Genomic DNA, 25,923 nt, shown 5'->3' with positions numbered 1-25,923 from the left:
TCTATATGACTGGGCCTACAAAAATGGGACGTGTGGGCAGATAAAATTTGCCTACTGCAGTGTAGTATTGCCATGTAATTTTCAGCATTTACTAAACTTTTAATTGGCTTTATGATGAAGGGTATATAGAATGTATAGACCTTCCATCCTGGTACTGAAAATATGTATGACCTATTATGTGATAGGGTGCATGTAGTTTGTACCCACATGTCCTATTGTTGCAGGCCCAGTCACATGTTCTTGTATTAATATTATATCACTCCAGCTCTAGTTTCATGTTTTTCTTCTTTGCTATTATTAGACTGTTACAAATGTAGTAAAGTTCTGTGACAACTTCTCTAAGTTAAGGCGCTGTACTAGTAGTGATACTTGGCTCCAAGTTGACAGCTGTGCATTTAAAGCAGTATAGTTATATCTTGTTGAACTTGTGCCATTATTTGCAGTTCGAGATCCAGTTTAATTGTGGTACATTGATAACAGATACAAGGGAACAAAAATTAATATGCAACATTAATTGATTTTGTTGATAAATGACGCTTAGACTCTCTGATCAGACCGTTAGATCCAAACTTTTTTTTTTACTCATATGGTAACAGGAGGGCAGTTCCATAATTAAAGATTGCAAAAAGGTCAGAGAAGGAACACCAATATTAATATCATAACTTGAAATTATCAGTACAAAATAATTGTATTACCAAATATTTTGAGGGAGAAGACTTTCACTGATTTTGTGGTTTGGGGCTTACCAGCAAAAAAATTATCCTTGAAATATTTAGACCTCCATATAGCCTAATACATCATTTATTTTTGAAAATTATATTTTTAGCTACATTGCTCAACCTTGAAAATTTTGTCCCACAAAATATTTTAGGCTATACAGTAATGAATTGTACCTTATAATACATGATATAAAGTGAAACTAGTCAGGTATTTTCTGAGGGGAATTTTATTTTTTTGCATATTGCCACCATCCAAATTTCAAAAGGGGAGTTTTAGGCTTTTTCAGGGCATTTATAATACTCAAAAATGCCATTTTGATCAACCTGAAGGGGGTGGATAACTGCCAATCCGCACAACTTTTCTCCCTCAAAAAAATCCCTGCTATACAGTAGGTACTCAATCTGACAAGGTGTGGGCAGGACACTCTGTACACAAATAACACACAGGGATGAACTTTCAACTACCAGAGTAAAGAGTTTCAAGTCAGACAAGTGGCTGTATTAAACAGGTCTCACCTTCTTGTCTGTGTCTAAACAATTATTGCTACAAATACTGTTTATGGTAAAATGTGAAATTTTTCATGATGCATGGTATACTACGTTTTGCCCACTTCATTGCAAATAAGATTTTAATAACATTTTCCACATACAATACTGAACTTGAATGACACAGTACAACAGTTACCATGGTTACAGGTACAAATAACAAATACAGGTAATTATAATAACAACAATGTAATTACAATTATTGCAATAAAAAATAAACAATAATTTATGTATGCTACCATAAACACCTTATTTTATTTAAAAATTCCATTAGGCTACCTGTATGGCAATTAAATATAAAAAGATAAGCGAGGATTTGTTGCAAAACAGGAAGTGGGTGGGGCTGATCATGACATCACTTCCTCTTCAACAGCTCAGGATGTCTATCCAGAATAGTAACTAGCAACCCCTCAATGTATAACTTTAGTCTTTGATTGGTGTCTTCACAATTTCTGAGTACTGCCATTACCTGTAGAAATTAGCACATCTACCTTATTGACCATGCTCTATAGGGTTATTGTGCCTAACTACCCCTTCATCATATTGGCACAATTCAATTAAATACACAAAGACACAGTAAGTATGTTCCTCACCTTATCTTTAGAAGCAGTTTCTAGTTCTGATGCAATTGACTGAATTAAAAAAAAAAAAAGTGAATGCAATAAACCTGAAAGCCTATGCATGCATCAACACACAATTTTAGCTGTGCATGTGATCCTAGCTGTGGCAAAGTCAGATTAATCTCTCAAGATAATGTGCTGGTTTTAAAGAACACCACCTCACCCTTACATTGTATACTTGAGTTATTGACTATTAAACATCGTATTAAAAATAAAATTGAGAACCCAAAACCCACAATCACCTGGTCTATATATACAAAGGAATGACCCAAACTTTACTCCATGATCCATCTTGTAAAATGAAAATAATTTTTTGGCAACACCCTACAAAACAATGGAGACCTTGAAGTGTGTGGATGATATATACAATGACAAAATGTGATGTCATAGTCAACAAAATGGCCATACTAGTGCAGAGACTTTGGAATGGAAGTGTAGTTTTTACACATGGAACCAGGAGATATAAAAGTAAGAAGTAACGTATTGTGACAATACAAAACACAAGGAAAGCAGGACAAATTTATTAATTGTACACATAAATATTCACATTTGTGTGTTTATATTCTATATGCCTCACCCTCGCCCTTTTTCACATTTATAAATGCTATCACAGAGTACCTCACCCAATATTTTCCTATACAAAGTCGCCACACTAGCATGGTCATTCTGTTTAGTGATATAAACAATTCGTTGAAAACGTGACTGTGGATATCGTCCATTGCACTATTTCCCAGCACTACTTAGAATAGAGTCTGATTACCTAATTTTCCAGGTAATAAGGGATACTTTGGACCTTAACCCTTAAACCTGCACGTAATTTTTAGGAACAATGTACTGAAAACGCATACGCCGATAAATTGGCTTTTACGCAAAGCTTCAAACAAAATCCTGCAGCTATCGAACCAAGAAAGGTACCGCTACGCAATTTGTGCCATTATATTCATGATGTAACAAGGAGTAAAACGGTACCTAGGGATTTACCCTTCGATAAAAGCATGAGGCCAAAACTTGCCGAGAAACAACGTGTACACAATTAAAACATACATGCCATTGCATACCTTCAGAAAAAGGACCATAACTCTTGTCCCAGTTCACTGTATCAAGCTGAAATAAACACTAGTAGCTTCGTCATTCATTGGAGAATCATGGCTTATAAAGCTCACAAAAGTCACACATTTTAAAAATGGCTACCAGACCATGCGTTTACGAGGTAGGGGAAACCAGACGTCAATCTCCAGCACATCATAACAAGTGAGTGAAAGTTGTTACAATGACTATTCATCGTTGTCTAAGTAGCCCAATAAACATATTTTCCAGTGCTAAGTGGTTTTGGGACTAAATTAATGTAGTTAGACAAGCTTCATCAAGGGGGTGACACACAGGCACTCACTGTAGGTAGATCTGCGACCGCAGTCAAAGTCTAAGTCAAAGGTCAAGGCCACCAAAATCGTGCCAATTCAACGGTCAAGGGTAAAAGCTTCTAACTCACAATCGAAAAGTGCTGAAATATCGTCGCTAAGTCACCGGTCAAAGGTCGAAAAAGGCTCCTAGTCACAGGTCAAAGCGAAATTTCGACCGGTCAAGACTTTGACCGCGGTCGCAGATCTACCTACAATGCGTACCTACGTGACACCCCCTTGTTCATACTAGTGCTGAAACGATTATTCAGTTATTTGACTAATCGGTCGGCATGACACTATTCGATTCGTTAAGGTGGCTCGGAACAGTTTTCATAAGGTTTCAACAGTGTTATGCAAGCAATCACATTTAGCTATGAGGCTTAAATATAATCATTACTGTGGTTGACCACCAGTTCCTGTCATTTGCAAATGACTATAATTACATGTATGTTGTGTAAGCTCACATCATCACAGCATTTAACAAGATCGCCGCGCGCTATTACTACAAGCCTCCATACAAAAGTGAACTAGTTGCCAGTTTTTCAAGATACGACTGTTGAATTTTGGATGGGCACGCAGTAGTAAATAAGCTGCAATTGTGGGAAGCCGATTTTTAATATTAGCTTCTGCCTGGCAGTGGCGAATTAAAAAAAAACCTGTTTCAAATCTTTGTGTGACATGGGTAGAATTAACGCATGAACTAAAGACCTGGTAGGAAAAGTAGCTCCGCACAATGATAGATAATCAGGTAAATAGCGTCTAACAGCGAATCCAGCCCCATAACGCCAAGCGCTGAGGAAGAGTTCACTCTGAAGGGCTAAATTTGTAACTTGCGCTACACGCATCCCAGAGAGCTCCTGTTTGTTGTAAACAGTAGAGAACAAATTGCTTCATAGATTTCTGTTAGTACAATGCACTTCATGAAGATAGCTTGCTTGTTTTAGGCCCTGTAAATTTCATGGTGAAGCCATACGGAAACTGTTCCCAGCCACCTTAAGACACCATTTGAATATTCGTTAGCACTTTGTACACTGTGATCAGATGGATAAAGCCAGTCTTGAAACTTTAGATTCTGAAAAAGTGGCATAAAGGTTCTGTTTTAGACGAAATAGAAATAGCTCTCAGGCTTTACCTTGCTCCCTAGCAAAGGTTTCAGTGCTTATTGAACAGAAATTCATGCTTAAAGAGTAATCGAATATTCGGTCATTTTGTTCACAACTAATTCGAATAGTAAAAATTGCTATTCGTTTCAGCACTAGTTCATACACTGCCAGTTTAGAACCCATCACGCATTTATCCATTAGTAATAATAATAATTGTGTATATTTCGAGCTTTATAAAAAAACACCGATATATCGGTGTGTGCGGGTTTAAAGGTTAACTGAGTGTCTGGATTATGTAGGTGTCCTCAAGTGTCCATAATTTATTAACAAGTTCCATTGTAAAAAAAAAAAAACCCAAATAAAGCACCACATTGACTCACAGGTCCCTGTGTGATGAGGCTCTTGCCATGTTGAAGAAACTGAACCCTCAGTCAGCATTATCTTCCTTCAACCAATCCATCTCCTAAAATGGTGAAGTTCATGAGATGTAAACCACATAAACTCCCTTGTCTGAATTGCTACCTTATTTAGTGAGGTGATTTCCCCACCAATGTCCAATGTTGCCATGGAGGCACGTTTGCACTGTGCTTCATCACACTCAAACTGTAGTAGTTGTACCTTATTAAGTTGTTCTGATAATTTCTATAGTATAGTAGTTATGGTAAATTACATTCACACTGTATACTGGACAGCATGTCAGGGAGTTACAGTATACTATGTTATACAGCATGTAAAACTAGCAGTCCTCCTTGTCTCGTGCCCAGCCTGGCTCGTGCTAATGCACAAACACCGTCTGGTGACAATGTTCCAATTTCTTGGACCCGGAAGTGAAACCCAACTAAAATATTGGCTGGTCAATCAGAATCGAGGAGTTACATAGTTGTTTATAAACCATTCGAAAATGGCCAGGAACAAAGTAAAATAGGGCATTTACTAGATGTGATCTCTTCATTTATCGTATTGGTAAAGAATATCATTTCATTTCTGGTGAATGTTGAGCCATGATTCTTCGGTCTTATAAGGTGAGAACGGAAAACACAACATGACAACAAACCTCTTGAACAAACTAGGTGAACAACTTTCAATAAATGGCTTTGAATTGTCTGCTTTTTCATTAACTTCCAATACATTCACGCGATTGTGCAACTCACCAATTCTGATTGGCCAGCCAATATTTTGGCTGGATTGCACTTCCATGCAGGCCCAAGAAACAGGGTTTGCACATTAGCGCGAGCCCAGCTGGGTACGAGACTACAGCCTCCATGTAATATACAAACATACTAGGGCTGACCACAAATTGACAAGCATTCTTTGCCAAATTACCTACCACTACATTATAAGATTTGCTACTGATATAGTGTTTAGTGAAATGCAGACAATAAGTGTATAGATTGTTATTGCATACAACTTCAGTGTGCATTAACCACTTCAGTAGTGACTTTTGTCTCCTAAAATCAAATTTCTGTACCTTGAACATTCTGTTACAAAGTAGTACAATAAGAGAATTTTTAGAAACAAAGTGAGACAAGAGTTAGTGTTTTGATGTCTTATGCACATAATGCTATTATAATGGATAAGGAACCACATCTGTATACCACATCCACTCTATCTCTAACCAAGCCAAACAATGCTATACCGGGTCTACAACCCATTTAGTGGTTAGCTAAAATAACGCTACTACTGTAGTTATCTACTTCCATTACAGTTGTGGTTCTCACTTGATTTAAGGCTTCTTTCTCATCAGCCCAAGCTTCATCGTTTCGTCGTAACATTTCAGCCAGTCTCTATGTCTCCTTGTGTTATTGTGTACATGTAACTCCTTCTCTGCCAGCTAATCTTCTAGGTCTAACTTTTGCTGTGAGTACAAACATACAACATGAATGTGAAGTACACATGTATTGTGTAATGTACACATGTATATGTACATGGTGGGACTCCTCCATAACATAGTCTATACAATTTCGAACAAGAACAATTTATGCATGAACTAAAACACTGAACTATAAAGACAAGTTTAAGACCTAAAACCTAGGGCTGGGACGAAGCTTCGAATGCTTCATGGGTTCGAAGGTTAAGTAAACTTCGAATTATAAAATTATCCTTCAAAGCCTCGTAATGCACTCATAATCTATAAAAGAATTACATATAAATGTCATTATCTTTATTGCGGCTGCTTATTCCTCTTGCGTGATCAATGTTCACCTCTTCATGATTGATCTTCGTGTACCACGCCCACTTTTAGACCATCACAGTTCAGCTTGCTACATAGTTGCAGCCTTTAAACACCTTATAAGGTGATAGATAATGCATGGAAGCGTACTTTTAATGTGCATACGTAAATACAAAAAAACCTGTAACTTGAAAGCTAACACCGAAGCTTCGAATGTTCAAACATTTTATTAGCGAACATTCGAAGGTAAATTTCAATATTTGTCCCAGTTCTACTAAAAACAGAGTTCAAGATGAATGATCTTTCACTACACATACATATGCTACAAATTTCCCCCAGCATAGAGAAATTTCCCTTTCACTGCTACATATGGTACAAACTTGACAAATTCTTTGTTCTTATTATGACCTGTACTTCTTTGTCTTTAATAGTAAAACTAAACTGTCTGTATACATTTTATCATCTTGCTACAAAATCACTATTACATTTTAAGTAGACCAATCACCAAAACTCCTGTACTTTCAGAGACCAATGTCTGCATGATTTTGTTCAAACAAAACACTGCAGAGTTAACCACAAGGTATTTATACAGTAAAATTTCTATAACCATGCAACAATGGTCCTGTGGTGTAATGGTTAGCACATTGGACTTTGAATCCAAAGATCCGAGTTCAAATCTCAGAAGGACCTCATTTTTTATACTTTATAAATTTGCATTAAAAAGGTCTCTTAGAACATTGTCAACATGGTTTAAACGATTTACGAGAAAAAAGGATGAAGAAAGGACAAGAGGAATGAGCTATACGTAGAGCTCCATCCATATTGACACCTATCCTGTACCACAAAGTAAGCTAGCAGTAAGCTCACACATTTCATCATGGGCTTTTCAAACACGACAGGCTAGTTAGTAACCCCATAATAGGTTACTACCTTAGATGTGTATAATAACCTTATTAATTATTTAAAGGTCCACTGAAATGGAAAATTCACTTGCCATTTTATTGAATAAATAGGTTGTATGTATCATGCAATGCACAAAAACACCTTTTTAATAATTCAATTATGTTGTTATACCAAGATATTAAGCCACAAAGTCTAGTTACGTCACGTTGTGATGCAAGACAAAGAACCGGAAGTACTGTTATTACACACATTGCAATGGGAAAGGTACATGTAGGCAAACACGTTAGACTTTCACTGTTTACTAAACTGTGAAAGTCTAACGTGCGGGTGGCAATACCAAGCTCTCCTTTTCAACTTCATAGTGTTCCAAGATTCTACTAGAAAACAATAGCAGAATTGTTCTGTATTTGCCTGTAGCAGCTTAGCCTGTGTGCTTCACACTATTGAAGCTCATGCTTTGCTATGCTTCACCAAAGTAAGATCGGTTCGATTTGTTTACAAAGCTGGGTTAGCAGTACCATAAAACAAACAATGGTATCTGTGTGATTTAATATCGTGCACTACTTTTTATCGATGTGCTATGGTCCCTACTCTAGCTGAAAATTCCAAACTTTTTTGTGTGCTTGTATGGTTAAATAAAAATAATTGTGACTGGTGAAGAACCCACACATACTGCATCAAAAGAAAGAAATGGCACCACACGCCCCAGGTATATCGTGAAGTATCCATTATGCTTCTTTGTCAGTTATGTTCAACTCGTCACACAGCAGTACAGTGCGAATCAAGAAGCACTTCTGCAATCAAAGTAGCCACTATGAAAAATGCAGACGATTTCTGTTACGAAGGGAAACCATCACATGCTAAAGCCAAATCAACACCTTTTGCTGTCAGCAAAGATGAACGGGACACAAAGGAGGACACTGGTGAGTCCATGAAGAATGCATTGTACTTACTGCGGTATGCCAAAAGGCACCTCTTGACGTCGGACAGCGAAAAAATCCATTAAGTTTCACTTGTCTGCAGTCAGGCAATCAGTCAGTAGAAAATTCAGTTAATTATTTTTTTAAAAAAATCCGTAGCAACTTGTTGAAAGCATTTTGGGTCGATCTAAAAGCTTGTTTGGGCTTAGTTTTACCTAACCAATACTGCCTCATTGTTGTCAGGGAAAGATAAGGCTGGTTTTTGGGTGATGTTTTTTTGTGTTCCATGCCTACACCCTACTTTACAGTACTATCATACTGTGTGATAACCACCTCAGTATGCCCCTGGCATTGTCTAACGAACTTAGTAGGCGAATAATGTAGTTGCGCCAGTGAAAGGAACTTGGTTGAAAGGAAACAGCTCACGTGTTCAAGCAATCACGTGTGCGAATTGTTCAACTGCATTCAAAAACAATCTGAAATCGACTTTACAACATGTGAATGAGCTCAAGGCATGTGTGCACAAACTACATTCCATCAGACAATTCGTCATATTTCAGTACTGGAATAGAACATTTGAATTCTGTAACTTGTACTATACAGCCACTCTGCAATTTTGTAACAAGTGTTGAAAATTTCATCACCAAACACCTGTAGCATGATGGCATTAATGCTATGTTTGAAAAAGTAAGCAAAATTTTATGTGCCTACATGCCATGCATTTGCAGGCCCAGTCACATACACATATGGTGGCAACCTTTTACATAGTAAAACTGAGCAACTCGTGCACTATAGAAGTTACTGTATGCAAGTCACTTCAAGCATCAGACCGTGGACTGAAATACTATGCCCAGAAGGACTACACCATGCCTCATTGTCCCTCTGTATGCATCAACAAGGGCTGACACAGACAGTTCGAAGCTTCGTTTGGTTTCACTACATACGAAAGCAGTTTTACCCTTCCAAAGTTTCATTACCATGGAGACCAACATGCTAAACCAGTTGCTCAAGTATCCTAGTTGTGGCAGCTGCCATTCATGTATTTTATGTAGTTAAAAGTTACACAATGATTGTACTAAAGCTGTAGCAAAGTGTAGGAGCCAGTACTGCAGTATACACCCTCAATTAATCAAATCTAGCATTAGAGCAGGGCAATATTTCAATATATTGGCAATATCACGATATTGAACAACACAATATATCGTATCAAGGTAAATTATAGAACCACAATAATATCGTCCAGACAACATAATCACCAATATCACCTATTACATCTGGCTAGTGGTTATGTTTCTTGCACTTGCTATATACCTACAAGGAAAGGCAATTCAGTTATGGGCTAATTCCAGCTGTTGTCTGTCACCATTTCACATTCTATGATATAATACGATGCAATAATGTGTTTTGTAATGTTACTAGTCTCACTGCTTGACAAATTTAATTATACTCAATATTTAATCATATTGTGAATATAAGCTTGTCAATATATCAGTGGTGCTCACTTGGACGTAAGAGCTTAAGGTTTCCAGGGGCGGATCCAGGACCTGGCAAGGGGAGGGGCACAAAGAGGCAAGTTGTAGGTGGTTAGGGAGAGCCAGATCCTCTTGTTAGTAGCTGCATTTTTGAAACAACAAATAATACACCTCTTAGTAGTATCTCACTGTTGATTTTTACCATTTTGGCCTTTGCAGATGGCTATGACATCTTTAAAGCTGTTAAAAAGGCTCCGAATGTCTTAAACAACAGCAACCCGATAATTTATTTTAGAGGCTCTTAGTACACATGAAGGTGCTGGGTGACAATTTCATAGTTAGTTTGACTTTGGTTTGCTTTAGTTTCAGGTAAATTCATAATAAATGCTAGTAAAATGTGCATATTTTCGTGAGTTTTATAAGCTGATCTTGGCCTGGCATGAAGTTTAGTATTTTAATCAAAAGTATGGTTCCTCCACAAGGTGTGTGTATATGTGTGTGTGTGTGTGTTGGGGGGGGGGGGGGCATTTGCCCCAAATGCCCCATCCTGGATCTGCCATTGATTTCTGGGATGTTCACCATCAACAAGCTTACTTTGATGTTTGTATCTTTAATCTTTTGGCAGCTACAAATCACTGTACTTCTTCTGCCAGCTGTTTCTGATCCCATGACCGAGAAAAGTGAAGGACTTATGAGCATGTTTGTGAAATAGAAGAGAGCATCTTTCATACCTATTGTATTTTCAGCATTAGGTGAAAATGAGAAAACTATACATACCTCACTTCTTGCCACAAAGCAGGACCAGAAATGTAACGTTGTGATCACTTTTATTCGCTGCAGAGTGTCATTCTCCCTGCTATGCTCAGCTATTATGTGTCTTCATGGCAGCCGTTCCACTGCTGGTCAGCCCCAGAGAAATCTCACTGACTTCTTGTGAGGGAAAGCTCTCTCTGTCCAATTGACTCATGCTCAAGTCTGTGTATATAAATTAAAAAAAGTGGACAAGATTGTGTGCCTGACACAAGCAGTGATGTTTTTGAAGTGATCTGTACCACCCACTTTACTGATAAGGTAAGCTGATCACCAGACCCTGCACTACTAGTCATTAAAGGTTATACCATCGTGTCCAAAAAAGATGTGACCCTGTTCTCTGTAACTTATAGCTATCTTTGGTAGTTGTAAGTTCATCTTCAGTTTTCACCAATCTTCTAGGCAGTCTTCATCATGTTTCTTGTGTTTTCTATGTAACACTCCTCATATCCCACATAGTGATAATCACACTGGACCATCTCAAGACACTCCTCCCTATGTGCTTCCATGTCTTCACGAGGGACACCTCTAACTTTACACTTGTTAGGACAAGGTAATGGAGATCTGGGGCACCAATCCTTGTGTTGAGAACTAGTAAAAAACTGGTGTTCACCAAAATCATGACAATATATACCTTTTGCAGGTGAGTTGCTGCCATAGCAACATACGCCTTAGAGTACAACCTGTTTGCAACCCTGATAGCATAACAAAGTAATACAGAGGAAGTATAACTGCTTGTTGTAGAGGGGTTCGAAGGGTCCACGACGATCGAGAATCGGACTAACTGCTGGCCACGCGGTATTACACATACGCCATCTTAATTATTCATAACGCCAATTACACGCATGCGCGAACCCAAAAAACCTAATACAACAAAATGGCCTGAGTATTAACTACATACAATTACTTATAATGTCTAGTTCTCGACATCCTCCGGGGGGCAGCTTAATGTAGTTGTCCACTCCAATAGACGGGTTCTTGCCCTTTTGGCTGCTGCTCGCTGTGGTCGATCCCTTACATCACCTTCCATGCTGCTAGTTGTGGTCTCAGTCACATCATTCAGTTCTGCCCGGTCATCGGGTGGAAGTGAGACTTCCAGAGGATACAATCGGCTGGTTGGCCTGGACGTAACACGGTTGTTGTTTCTGATATTTACTGCACGAACTAAACCATCGTTCCCCTCAATGAGGCCTTCTATGACACCGAGTCTCCAGTGCAGTCTTGGACCATCGTCATGAATTAAAACAACGTCTCCCACCTTAACATTCTGAACATTTGTACCTGACGCCTTGTGAAATTCCCTCAAACTAGTCAGATACTCCTTCTTCCACCTAGTTTGAAAATGTTGCTGTAGTCTGGCATGGTTGGTGAGACGTTTCCTCATCTGGGTGTCTGATATCACGTATTCTGGATCCTTCGGATCCTCATTATGGGAATGGGGTAGAGATGTCATCTGTCTGCCATACAGCAGGTGTGCCGGGGTTAGAGGACCAACATCGTTCACATCGGAGGATACATAGGTCAAAGGACGATTGTTAAGGGTCGCCTCGACCTCCACAACAATTGTTTCAAGAACTGGCAAGGTAACGAAGCTTCTGCCCAAGGTCTTCTTGAGTGCCTGCTTAGTTAAGCCTATTAGCCGCTCCCAAAATCCACCGAACCAGGGCGCCCTCTTAGGAATAAATTTCCAGGTGACGCTGTGGCCTTCCAGAGCCTGCTTGAGGGAGGTGGAGTTGAGAAGTTGCTCTAATTCATCTGCTGCCGCCAAGTACGTTGAGGCATTGTCGGACATCATTGTCCTTGGTAACGACCTTCTGCTCACAAACCTCCGAAATGCCAACATGAAACTATCCACAGTTAGGTCCAACACCACTTCTAGGTGTACTGCTCTCGTTGTTGCACATGTGAAGAGGCAGACATACACCTTTCTCTCCCTCTCTCCTTCACGAATGTACATAGCTCCCGTAAAGTCAACACCGCAGACTGAAAATGGGGTTGGATCTTCAATCCGAGACTTCGGCAGAGGTGGAGGATCAGGCAGTCTGTAGGGTTTACCTGTCACTCTTAGACATGTGACGCACCTCCTCAATAATTTCTTAACATACATTCTAATTGCTGGAATCCAGTACAATTGGCGTATCGCTGTTACTGTACAACTCACTCCGGCATGGTGAATCTTCTCATGAATGGCATATACAAGAAGCTTAGTAATCTGGTGTTTTGGAGACAACAAATACGGAAACTTCGCCAATTCACTAATGGGCGCATTGTGGATCCTCCCCCCGCAGCGCAAAAATCCTTTGTTGTCCAGAAATAACCTCAGTTGATGCACAAGTCTAGTACGTTTGAGTGACTTCGATTGTGTGTTCACAATCTCTTCAAAGTAGTCTAATTGTTGGGAGGTCTTAATCCAGAGCATAGTGGCATCTGACGTTTCCTTAGCAGTGATGGGGCCAGTAATCTTATCTTCGGGGTGCTTCAAATTGTGGCAGAAACGACGAACATACACAGAGACTGATAATAGTCTGGTGAGTCTGCTATAACGGGAGGCATTAATGACAAGGTGGATACCACAGGTCTCAGTAGGGTTAATGGTGGCTTCCTGAATGGTCTCTTCTTCAGGAGCATCAGTACTCTGTATGTGGAGCACATTAGCTGGTGACCATGTAGGCCACTGGTCAGTAGACGTCAGCCAGGAAGGGCCACGAACCCACAGTTGAGAGGACTTCAATTGTTCTGCAGAAATACCCCTTGTCAAGAGATCGGCTGGATTGTCGCTAGTTGGCACATATGTCCAGACAGAAGCATGGAATGATTCTGTAATTTCCATTACCCGGTTTGCAATGAATGGCTTTCTTGTGGCTGTCTGTTTGATGTCATAGATCCAGTGTAGTGCAATCTGACTGTCGCTCCACAGATGTACAGTGGCATCATCAGCTGTCAAGTGTAGCGACTGTATGACAAACTTAGCAAGACGAGTGGCGATGACAGCTGCCATTAGTTCCAATTTGGGAAGGGTGATAGACTTCACTGGTGCAACCCTGGACCTTGACATGACCAAAGTAGCTTGGTCGTTCTGTAGGAGGTAAGCCACTGCACCATAAGCACATAAACTCGCATCTGAAAAAACATGAACTTGTTTGGTGGCAACAGGGAAGTACTGCGTGAAGTAGCGTCTTGGATAAACGTGGGTTGTACACCACAGACTTGTCAAGTGAACCCGGAACACGTTCCACTGCATCCTTCTATGCTGGCATTAAGGGAGGACGACACCCAAGTGGTGGTGGTGGTAAGAAGAAGACACTATGTGCCTATTGCAAGGGCGAACATTCTCCTACTACATGCACACACGTTACAGACTATCAACAGCGGCTAGAAATAGTTCGCAAGGCTAATCTTTGCTTTAACTGCTTGGGGAACCACAAGATCTCACAGTGTAACTCGAAGTTTCGGTGCAAGCAGTGCAAACACAAGCACCACACTAGTTTATGTAAACCCTCTGATGGTGATGTCCCCAAGCCTACTACTACTGCACAGAACACAGATAAACAGGCACAGCCACCCAGCCAACAGGTTAATACCATCACAGCTCCCGTTTTACGTAGTGCACACAATAACAAGGAAGCTTCTCCCCCAACTGTCAGCCTGTTGAAGACAGCCATTGCCCCTGTTGTTGGTGAGGGTATACGCATACAGGGTAACATCTTATTCGATGAAGGTTCTCAACGCTCCTTCATCACCGAGGAGACAGCCACCAAGCTTAGACTAACACCAGTTGGCACTGAAAATATTGCCATAGCACCGTTTGGAGCTGAATATTCCTCACCCCAACCCATAGCAGTGGGCCAAGTCAGTGTTGAGACTCAGGCTGGGGACAGAATACCCATATCCGTACTTATAGTACCGTTTATTGCTGCGCCTTTGAAGATGTCAGTACGGGCATCCATTGAGAGCTTTCCTCACTTGCGTGGATTGAGGCTAGCACACCCTATCACAAGTGAACACAGTTTCCACATATCTATTTTGATAGGGGCCGATTACTACTGGACCTTTGTGGAGGACAAGATTGTGCGAGGTGACGGGCCAACTACCCAGCAGTCCAAACTGGGGTTCCTTCTGTCAGGACCCATATCCTTCCCAATGACACATGTACAGCTGAATGTTGCCTCTATGGCCATAGCCACCAGTGAGGAACCTGACCTTGACAGATTTTGGTCTATAGAAGAAGCTGGCACTTCCCCATCTATCTCTGGACAGGGAGACACTTTCATGCATCACTATCAGGCCACCAGCATTAGTCAAGCTGCCGATGGCACTTACACAGCGCGGTTTCCATGGAAACCCGATCATCTCCCACTGCCATCCAATTTCACAACCCGCATGAGACGAACACGGCAGCTAGTATCTCGTCTATCAGAAACACCATCTCTTTTACAGTTGTATCATAGTATCATCACTGATCAGGAAGCACGTGGCTTCATAGAGAAGGTTGAGCCTACTGACCATCCAGCTAATGTTCATTACTTGCCACACCACCCAGTCAAGAAGGAGTCTGCAACTACACCGATAAGAATCGTTTATGACTGCAGCTCTCGTCAAAGTAAGGAACATGCAAGTTTAAACGACTGTCTTTTGGTAGGCCCACCTTTCTTGAATGATCTTTGCTCAGTTGTGCTACGATTTAGGACCCACACCTTTGCCTTTGCCACTGATATTGAGAAGGCATTTCTACATGTCAAGCTTCACGAATCAGACCGGGACTCAACTCGCTTTTTATGGGTTTCGGATGTTAGTAACCCGTCTGGTACTCTAACAACCTATCGCTTCAAGGTGGTACCCTTTGGAACGTCCAGTTCACCATTTATGTTGAACGCCACGCTTGACCTGCATCTCAAGAAGTTCCCCTTATCAGTGGCTAGGGATATGGAGTCTAACCTCTATGTTGACAATCTTATTTCTGGTTGTGACTCGGAGCAGCAACTTATGGATTATTATATCCAATCCAGATCTATTATGAATCAGGCAAGTTTCAACTTGCGCTCATGGGCATCGAACAACAGCAAACTCCGAGCCACCACTGAACGTGACCAAACGAATGACTCCAGCACATCTGTCAATTTATTGGGCTTACGATGGAATACACTTAATGACTCACTAGGGTTTATAGCTAAACCATTTTCTTCCTTAACATCTTGACCATTAACAACCAAGAGAGAGATACTGCGTGACTCGGCTCAGATCTATGACCCACTGGGTCTGCTGACTCCGATTACAGTCAAGGCCAAGCTATTGCTACAAGCTTTATGGAAGCAGAAGGTAGACTGGGATGAACCGATTGCCCAGGAGACTCAAGAAGAATGGCAACGCATAGCCTCTGACATTCAAAGCGCAACAACCCACGCCACATATGTGATTGGTGGCGTGGGTTGTTGCGCTTTGAATGTCAGAGGCTATGCGTTGCCATTCTTCTTGAGTCTCCTGGGCAATCGGTTCATCCCAGTCTACCTTCTGCTTCCATAAAGCTTGTAGCAATAGCTTGGCCTTGACTGTAATCGGAGTCAGCAGACCCAGTGGGTCATAGATCTGAGCCGAGTCATGCAGTATCTCTCTCTTGGTTGTTAATGGTCAAGATGTTAAGGAAGAAAATGGTTTAGCTATAAACCCTAGTGAGTCATTAAGTGTATTCCATCGTAAGCCCCTTCTGCATTCTACGGCAAAGATTGACTAATTTAAACCTACGCTCTCTGGTTGCACAATGGGTTGTACTCCCTAGATGCTGGAGGTTGCTATGGCAGCAGTTCACCTGCAATGGGTCTATTGACAGTCAACCATACAACGCAGATATTTGGTCTCAATGTGACTGGTAAAACTCTTTGAGCTTAGCATCTTCCCACATTCATTGGGACACTTAACTTCCCCATAATGGCAACTGTTACTACCTCCAAGGTGACTCTTAACATTATTCAGTTCACCCTGCTACTCACAACCTCTCTCCTTGTTAGTGCATTACACATGAAGACTCCTCACTTGTTATCAATCTGAGGCCTCGGATCGATCTGTTGGTTGAAGACCTTAATGGCACTCCTAGGGTATAAATCGACACCCGTAACCTCTTGGGGTAGCGTCACTACTGGCTCCCGGTGCTAACATGCCGTTCACTGCCATAGTTCAGCACTGTGCTGTGACTGCTCCTAAAAGAGTTCACGTGATAAGGCTTTCTTCTTTGTCACGTGATTCGACAGGATGCGCGCTCCCTCCGTACGAAATGTAGCCTTAATGGATAGGGGAAAGGTGTTGACTACAGAGAGTACTCTTAATTCATTTGAGTGAGGTGTTTCTGGAGTGGTAAAAACAAGTCCTTGAGAAGCCTTCAATTTTAATGATATCACGTGATCATTGTGGGCGAGACTTGGAGCAGGCACTGCAGGGAAATGCCTGTGCCAGAAGATCTTGAGTAACCAACTGTAGTGAAAAAGATTGATTAAGATCAAGTACTGGTGGATGGTGGGATGCAATTATGATGTTGCCATGTTATCCAGACGTTATTGTAAGTATGCGACGCTAGAAGTTCAAAGTGATGGAGAGGTTGAGGAAGGAATGGCTAGTCACAGATTGTAAGTTGATATTTGGTCGTGTGTGATATACATTGTACAGTAATTGTTAATTCCTTAAACATAGTATCTTTAGTTGCTAAGTAACTTAATACTTAATATTGGAGGTACCCCAGAGTAGCCCATACTATGGATAACTCAAGTTGTCCATAGTATCTTGAGTTACTTCTGATCAGTGTTGGGCAAGTTACTTTGTAAAAGTAACTAGTTACATATTACATATTACTTGCAACTGAACTATTTAGTTACAGTTACATATTACCCATAAAATAAAGTAACTGTAATAATATTACATATTATATTACTTTGTGTCCACAGCCTTAAGCTGTCACGTGTGAAACTACCACCTTATCACGTGACATGATTGCGTTGTTGGACAATATGCAAATCTTGGTTATAAGTAAGAAGCTGGTGAATAAGCTTCATTCAGTAGGCCTCGTTACTTCGTTGTGGCTAGGCGTTACTCAGAGGATAACTAACGAGATGAGTAACTTCGTTACTTGTAGTAATAATATTACATAATATTAGACTCGTTACAGTAACTATATTACTTAGGTAACGCGTTACATTTGTAAGTAAAGTAACTTGAGTTATATTACCTGTTTTTATAGCGTATTTCGTTATATTACTTTGTTACTACAAAAGTAATAATATTACGTAACGCGTTACATAAGTAGCGCGTTACTCCCAACACTGCTTCTGATTTACTCAGAGGTGTGAACTTAAGTACAAAGTATAAAAGTAAGCATTGTGGCAGTATTGGACTAGTATGGGAGGAGGGAGGGAGGAGTTATCTTTGTGCAATGCATACTAGTGTGGGAATTAGTGGCGCATGCACAAGTGTAACTTGTAGAGACCCACAATCAGGTATTGGCTAATTATTGGTAAAATAGGGTAAAAGAATATCACAACAACTGTGCCGCATCCACCTTAAAACTGAGAGAGGTTCAACCTTCCCAGCTCTTCTGGCATCACAGGCATGACTATTTGATGGAAACCAACACCCGCAGGCAAACGCCAACAATTTTCAACACAAATGATGCCTGCAAGTATACCACGCTTTGTACAGTGTCACTAAAACACCTGAAACGTGCTGTGTTGTAACAAATTATAGCATACCTTTGCCGCCAGGGCTATTTCCAAAGTTTGCTAAACTTATAAAATGTGGAAAATTATACATGTGTAGTGAACTGTGCTATGGTTACAGGCCGACTGCAGCAAGTTGCTGGCTACTGTAGACACTCTGACTCAGGCATAATACAAGCAGTTAATCTTAACACAGAAATGAATTTACCTGTCTGCTTTGTAAACTGTTGTGTGTATGTATGAGTTTATTCCATTAACCTAGTTATTGTATGGTACTACTGTTACGTAAATTGTATCGTCCCTCAGAACTAATTCCGTAATTGATTCTTGGTACAAGAGCCTAAGAAATGGCTGCAGTTACTGTCTGCTGATAACATGTAAATATAATACTCTTACATACTAACCATTTGTCAAGTAGGTTACAAACATATTAAGGTGTCTTTGATGACCACATTAGTTAGGCTATCTTATTATATTGGTCATGACAAATGAGTGCCAACTACTATTAATATGACCTTATTGAGAAGACCACATTTTGTATAATGATTAAATGTCAATAATGCCTCAACTTCATTGAAATGCACATTGATCCATGTACTATTCTCAGATCATCGTCATAACATTCACTACAGACCGACCACAACAGGTCGATTACTAATGGACCAATTGGTACCACATAGTTATCTCCAATTAGAGGACACCATACATAAGATAGCTCACCAGTATCACATCAACCAGAAACCTCCAGTACTATCAGCCCAGGAGTTCAGGTATGTAATGTATGTACATACACGACTGTTTTGAAATATGTGTACATACAGTGTAGTTTAATTTAATGAAATTTATGTAGTGACTTGAACCTGTGGCATGATGGAATACTACAGCTATGTGCCTATGTTAACATTTACTTCACTAAACTTTTCTGCATATTATAACTGTATTTATTACATCACTTGTTACATTTTAAATATTATTTTTACTGTTTATGCGCTATTGTTGCTGTATCTGAAAATTATCTCATATGTGGTAGGAGGGAGGTGTTCAAGGATCCTAATGTTCGTATCAGTAAGGACATCAATGATAAGGAGTTGGAACAAGCCATTAGGTTCCTTCATGACAATGGTCAGGTGATGTGGTGGGTGTGGCTGGTTTGCTACTAGCCCCTCCCACTCTAGGTACCATGCTGCACTATGAGGATACTGTACTGAATGACTTCTTTGTTGGTCCTTCAGTGGTTTTGTGATCTGTTAGCTCATATTGTGACTGTCCGACAGATCAACCCGTTTGTAATAAATGGTAAGTGCAGTGTTGATAGTTACACCACTGAACATTAGTGTGTGACCTTACTTACTGACTTGTTGATAAGGCAAGCTCATTATTGTTGCCATTTGAAGTTGGAAACTTGCTGTTCTTTGTGATGGCATACATTAAGCTACTTCTTTGTGTGTGGTCTACAGTGTATCTTTCTGTGTCTCCTAGGCATAATGATGCTGAAGGATCTCAGCCAGATATTTCATAGTAAAGAGTTTCCGATTAGATGGCAGAAAGAATATCTCCACTTGTTGACAAGATTTGAAGTGGCAATTCAGTTGGAATGTATGGTAAGGTCAGGGGAAGAGGGGAGACTTCACCACATCTCACAAGTTGCATACACACAGAACCTAGAGTAGTCAAACACTCTAATTTTACAATCAATTTGTAGCTGTGCAAAAATTAAAACATTATACCATTATTTGATTAGGTGAAATGTGTGCGGATTCTTTGGAAATAACTAATGTGGACGCTTTGGAGACTCAATTTTAAGCGTAAGGAAAAGCTAGGAATTTTAAAGTTTGATCAAGAAGAAAAGTGCTTCTGCAATCAATCCAGTTACCAGCAAAATTGCAGAATGTGTTTTTGTGTGTTTAATCTACATTTTCAAGTCAAAAAAAATTACAGACGCTTTGCAAGCTCCAACTACTCAAAATTGAAGTGGCCGTTATGCTTCGCTTTCACCTATTTCAGCACATTACACAGTGTTACAAATGAAGAACTGTAGGAGAAGCGTCTCTGCAATCAATCCAGTCACTACAGAAATACGTACGGGTGATAAACATTAACTTAATAGCCAACACAGCTACAGGGAAGCTGCATCGCGCTATCACCACGAATCGACAGCTTGCATTGTCAGCTAAAAGAACTGGAACACAAAGGAGGACAAAGGCAAATCCATGATGTGTGTATTGTATGTACTGCGGTTAGCTTGTAGCCTTATCCATATCCATTGTTGAGTTATGCTTGGCTGGAGGCATCATAGTAAGTTTTTAAAATTTCATAAAAGCTTTTTGTAAGGGTTTGGGGTTGGCCTGAGGTCATTTTTGGGCTTGGCTGTCCCTAATCAATGCTGCCAAGATAAAGGGAAATTGAGGCTGGTTTTAGGATAATAATTTTGGCTGGAAAAGCCCAGTTCTTCCTGATCCCTACTACATATACAGTACTACACTGTATTGTATGATGAAATGGTCCAATGCAAAACAATCCATTTCCACATGGCTTCTCTTCCTTTACTGTATAATTATTTGAACCTTTTGCTTGCAAACATGTGAGGATTGAGGCATTCAAATGTGGACACAATCAAGAGTTCCTAATATTTTTCTACAATTGCTTACTGTAAGAGTAGTTAGTATATGTATGAATTAAAAGTCTACTACAAAGTGTTTTTCTATATAATATTGTTATTGTACATTATGTTACAGTTTACTTGTTGACTCTTGTGTAGGTGTGTCTTCCTCCAATTTGTTATTTCTTAATGACAACATTTGTTCCTGTTGGGTTCTGGTCACGACTGATGTCACGATTGTTTGCTGACACCTCCATCACATTACTGGCTAAAGAAGGTTGTGGTGTTACAAAGAGTAATGAAGGTATGGTGCTGCTAAACATGGATCAAATGTTCTCAAGCATTTGTGTTAGTGATCACAGATAATTTTATCTATTCCAAAACAGCTAAGCTGTGAAAAGGTGCAGCCTTCCAAAATGATTTGATATCAAAGGTGGCGGTTGACAAATGGCTACAATGATAATACCACCATTTAATTTGTGACATTACATTAATTAATGTAATATCATTGGCCACCACCTTTGATATCACATCTTCTTTATGCTAACCTATTATTGAAAGGCCGCACCCTTTCTCACAGCTTGGCTATTTTGGATTAGATTTGTATATCATATTTCTATATGAGAGCTTTTGTCTATCTTTAAGCCAGGCGAGTGTAGTTATGATGTTGATGTGTTACAACTACATCTGATTCACAGACTGTTTAATAAGGGGCAGTTAAATTACCTCAATAGTGCCTGTTTTGTTTTCATGTTAATTCTATGGCTTATTTTACGTACAGTTATGATGGTTAATGTACATCAATCTGCAGACTGATTTTAACTTTAACTTACATATCATAAACAGTTTACCTGTTAGTCATGACAATATATTATATTGCTAATTGTTCTATGTCTGCAAATGTTTATTAAAATCAAATTAACTTTGTTATTAAAATATTGTATGTCATTGGGTGTACCTTCTTTAAGCATACCAAACTAAGTTGAATTGTTAATGTCTTTGTGTTTTGTTGAGTTGGTGAAGTGAATGAGAAGAAGAAAGAGTGAAAATGATGTAATTGGAGAGAAATTGGAGGGTTTGTATGCCTGGGCAATGTACTATGCCAGGAATTACACTATGAAATTATGAAGTAGACACAGAGCTATACACAAACATATCCTGATAATTGTAATATGTGACCCACTCAGTATAAAATGCTGCAGCAGTTACACTGTATGTAAAGCTATTTTTGCAGCACACATTTTGCCTAATATAATAATATGTATTTCTATGCAGTTTATTTCAAAACAGAATTATGCAAATTAGCTGGGTTTTCTCTCGGCAGGTCACACATGTTATACTGGTGGGGCATGCCAGTTCATTTTGCTACATGACATACTACCATATGTCTTGATATAAAATATTGCAGGGATTTTTCTAGGGGGGGGGGGGGGGGGGGGGGCAAAGGGGGCCCCTTGCCCCCCTGAAAATGATTTTGCCCCCCCCTGAACTCTGCCCCAACCAGCCCAATGATGAAACAATGATAAATTGATTTGAAATCATAAAATTTAGTCGATGGCTAGCTAGCTACTATAAAACAAATTTAAGTTCTGCTCCCCCCCCCTCAATTTCTGAAAAACTCGGATTGCCCCCCCTGAATTTATTTTCTAGAAAAATCCCTGTATTTTTTAATTCTCACAGGAGGTTGCCATGACTCCTAAACCTCTGAAGTCAATAGGAATTGATGAAGTGGCACATGATAGGATGAGGGCTGGACTAGTCACAAAAGTGATAGAACACATAACAATACTTGTTCATGAGTGGTTCTCTGGTATCAAACCACAACTACTGATCCCTTGTCCATACTGTATGGAGTCCAAGCCCCACACTACAGAAATCAACCCATCCATATATTCAGCGATCATATGCCAGCCCTGCTGTAATGATGGGACTGACTTTACCTGTACAGAAAGGAGGGACTGATCCAGATGTGACTAATGAATTTGTGTATAACTGATGACTGTGTGTGGATCTCACAAACATCTTCTGTTGTATACTGTCCTGCACATGGAGATATTCCACTGAAGTATTTTGTTCCTGATGTGGTAGGTAGTACTACATCTATAATGTTCCTTTATGTGTGTCATATGTATTTTTATGTTATGAATTTTTTTTGTTATATGTTCATGTGTTCCTAATTTCTGCGTTTTCTAGTTTGGGTGACAACATGATCATGAAACGTGATCAGATAACATAATCAGATAACAGTGCTGGAGTTACTAGGGGAAGGGACTTATGCTAAAGTGCTCAAGGTCACCTTAACACAAGACATCTCTGTAAGTCATCTGTCATTACATACTTTGTGTAACAAGGATTCTAGTTAGTATGTGGAACCTTCATCATCATTATTGTGTAACTAAATCCGTAAATCCTGACATTTTTGAATTCTTTACTGATTCATACGTTTGTATCTTGACACATGTCACATATTCACACAGGTTGATATGAAAACAGCCGCAATGAAGTCATTCACAAAGAAGGAATGGACTAGTGCTGATGAGTTGATAGCTGAATCAGCAGTTTCTGAAGCACTGACAGAGTCCAGTACACAAGTGGATAAGTCAAATGACAGCTCATCAGTATCTGTTGTCTTCCCTAAGAGACCTCAGATATCAATGGGGAGAATGGCTGAAGCACACCAGAATACGCTCAATGAATTGTCTGTACTCTCACAATTACAACATGAGAATATTATAAGTCTTTTGAGTGTGGTGGTGACTCCACCATCTATTCTAATAGAGTATGCTCCAATGGGTACCATGAAGCTGATGTATGAGACTTACCATCAGAGTTCTCAAAGACTATCACCTTGTGTCAGCCAGATCACTATTGTACAGGTAAGGTAACTACTATAACATAAAGTGCAACCTTTAATTAAAATACAGCTATCATTGTAATCAGCGTTAAAACCAGGTCACTATTGCTGACCTGGATGACCCACTAGCAATCCGGGTCAGACCCGGATGTGACCCGGATTACTTAAAGCTTAAGCGTGCGATAAGAGCTATGTTTTGGGTAGTCTCAAGCGAGCGAGACTACGTTTTGAGCGTTCGATTCGTGTTGAGTGAACGAGTAGTTATGTGATAACTAAGCCGGTAAGTTTATAATTCAAAAATCAGTCAGTGGGTTTGGTTCCACATAGCTACTGTGAGTTTACAGACAGCAATTGGGTGTGGCTTCGTGCATACCTAGTATTACAATTTCCCAATATATATGTACAACTTGTGCGATTAGTGGGCATGGCTTCATGTAAGCTTGCAGACAGCAACTGATGCAGTTTTGTGTTACAGACTGCACTTACTAATAAATGGGCATGGCTGAGCATATGTTTGTAATGTGATAAGTGGGCGTAGAGCTGCGTGATTAGTGTTAATAAGCTTCCACGTTGTCAAACTAACAATTTCGTTTCTCACGTGATCCAATCCGGATAACCCGGAGAAAATGTGACGTGGATGACCCGGCCCGGTTTCAACGCTAATTGTGATGTCAAAGATGTCTGCCTAGAAATGATGACAATGATATCAAAGTCATTTCATTGCAGCTTTTTGATTGATACGTCCATACCTTTGATACAACATCTTTATTACAATTAGGTTTTTGAAGGCTGTATTATTTTCACAGATCAGCTTAATATAATACAGTATTTGCATACAATTGTTATGTGCAAGCGGCAAAGTTGGCCTGCAGCTGATTTTGGGGCTTCTTTGTGTACTTACTTTATTCACTCTGTTAAAGAGCATTTGTGCCTTCATATATACTGAAACCTACAAGAAAATACAAATACATTAAAGATAACAACTTATTTAAACACATTTTATCACATGTATCATTGATGAATTGCTTGGCACACAACAAGCTACTTGTATCTCGATATTGTTTCATCTTCTAGATTGCATCAGGGATAGAGTTCTTACACAAGAGGTCAATAGTGTATCGTGACTTGAAGGGTGACAATGTGTTGGTGTGGAGGTTCCCTACACCTAACAACCCACCATTGGTAGCTACCAACAATGAAGTACTAATCAAATTATCAGATTATGGGATTGGTCAGTTTGCCAGTATCAATGGATTACGTGGCTTTGCAGGAACACCGGGGTTTATTGCTCCTGAAATCATAAAATATCACGGGAAGGAAGTGTACTCTAACAAGGTACAGTGTGATAATAACCTTATTGTATAGTTAGATTGTTACTGTTCTAGGTGGATATATTCTCACTGGGGATGGTAATATATGAACTGATCACTCTACATCCTCCTTATGATAAGTTCAATCAACAACAAGCCAATCAGGCAATCGAGAGTGGAGTACGTCCATCTTTGTCTAAAAAGGTGAGATGTGACTGCACAACATAAGTAGTAGAAGTCATTGCATATCAGGTACTAAACCTTGGTGGCTAGAGAATTCACTTGAACTGGTTTTTGATGTTTTCTTGCTGCAAAACATTTATTTCTTGTATGAGTTTTGTGATTGACTTGTATTGTATTCCTGTAGGATCTCAACAGTCTTATTCTCCAGAGAGAATTGATGATATGGTGTTGGCAACAGGATCCTGAGATGAGACCAACAGCAACTCAGGTTGTTGAAGTTGCAAGAAGTCAACAATTCTGTCGTCTGGTTGATGGTATTCGCATTGATAATGATGGTCGAGTTTTGTGTGTGTGCCATCGTGAAATTCCTATTACATTGCGTCAAAAAAACTAGAGACCTTAGGAAACGAAATGCTTCATCTGGTTTTATAGACTTGTCTACATCGTATAACAAACGTGATAGGTCAACGTCAGTACCACTGAGTGAAAGAGATATCAATACAGGTCATAGTGATGATCATCATGACTTTGAGTCATTTTATGGATCAATGTTACACCCTCCTGACCAAACTACATCAGATGATGTGTCCTTTAGCTCATCAACACTAGAGAGGAAG

General features: G+C 39.8%; 2 protein-coding genes, 1 long non-coding RNA gene and 1 other non-coding gene across 7 annotated transcripts in view; 3 read left to right on the top strand and 1 right to left on the bottom strand.

Annotated features, from left to right (window-relative positions):
• Positions 1-1,330: 1,330 nt before the first annotated feature.
• Positions 1,331-16,893, bottom strand: LOC136253262 (uncharacterized). 4 transcript variants are annotated; one of them, XR_010700034.1, is made up of 8 exons: positions 16,691-16,893; positions 10,631-11,265; positions 10,448-10,584; positions 6,107-6,243; positions 4,911-5,030; positions 4,769-4,851; positions 1,859-1,897; positions 1,331-1,734 (listed from the first exon to the last, which is right to left on the bottom strand). It is a non-coding gene; the product is annotated as an uncharacterized lncRNA (long non-coding RNA). The 4 variants fall into 4 exon arrangements; XR_010700033.1 differs by having other exon boundaries at positions 10,631-11,254; XR_010700035.1 differs by having other exon boundaries at positions 10,636-11,254.
• On the top strand, positions 7,177-7,248 carry Trnaq-uug (transfer RNA glutamine (anticodon UUG)). The gene has a single exon. It is a non-coding gene; the product is annotated as a tRNA-Gln (tRNA).
• LOC136253260 (leucine-rich repeat serine/threonine-protein kinase 1-like) overlaps positions 16,882-25,923 on the top strand; it is a 172,045-nt gene continuing 163,003 nt past the window's right edge. Inside the window, exons 1-8 of the mRNA XM_066045898.1 lie at positions 16,882-17,154; positions 17,203-17,277; positions 18,968-19,130; positions 19,391-19,482; positions 19,536-19,656; positions 19,840-19,961; positions 21,119-21,263; positions 22,640-23,043. Coding sequence (XP_065901970.1) covers positions 17,241-17,277; positions 18,968-19,130; positions 19,391-19,482; positions 19,536-19,603 — 360 coding nt within the window. The 5' untranslated portion in view covers positions 16,882-17,154; positions 17,203-17,240 and the 3' untranslated portion in view covers positions 19,604-19,656; positions 19,840-19,961; positions 21,119-21,263; positions 22,640-23,043. The remainder of the gene's footprint in view (positions 17,155-17,202; positions 17,278-18,967; positions 19,131-19,390; positions 19,483-19,535; positions 19,657-19,839; positions 19,962-21,118; positions 21,264-22,639; positions 23,044-25,923) is intronic.
• On the top strand, positions 23,144-25,700 carry LOC136253257 (leucine-rich repeat serine/threonine-protein kinase 1-like). The gene is made up of 5 exons (XM_066045895.1): positions 23,144-23,274; positions 23,437-23,835; positions 24,888-25,148; positions 25,199-25,327; positions 25,491-25,700. The coding sequence occupies exons 2-5, from the start codon at positions 23,443-23,445 to the stop codon at positions 25,698-25,700; spliced, it is 993 nt and encodes a 330-aa protein (XP_065901967.1). The 5' UTR covers positions 23,144-23,274; positions 23,437-23,442.

The sequence above is a fragment of the Dysidea avara genome, chromosome 4, assembly GCF_963678975.1.
Source record: "Dysidea avara chromosome 4, odDysAvar1.4, whole genome shotgun sequence".
Lineage (NCBI taxonomy): Eukaryota > Metazoa > Porifera > Demospongiae > Dictyoceratida > Dysideidae > Dysidea > Dysidea avara.
The sequence above is the reverse complement of the archived record's forward strand: the minus strand, read 5'-3'. Positions and strand labels throughout refer to the sequence as shown.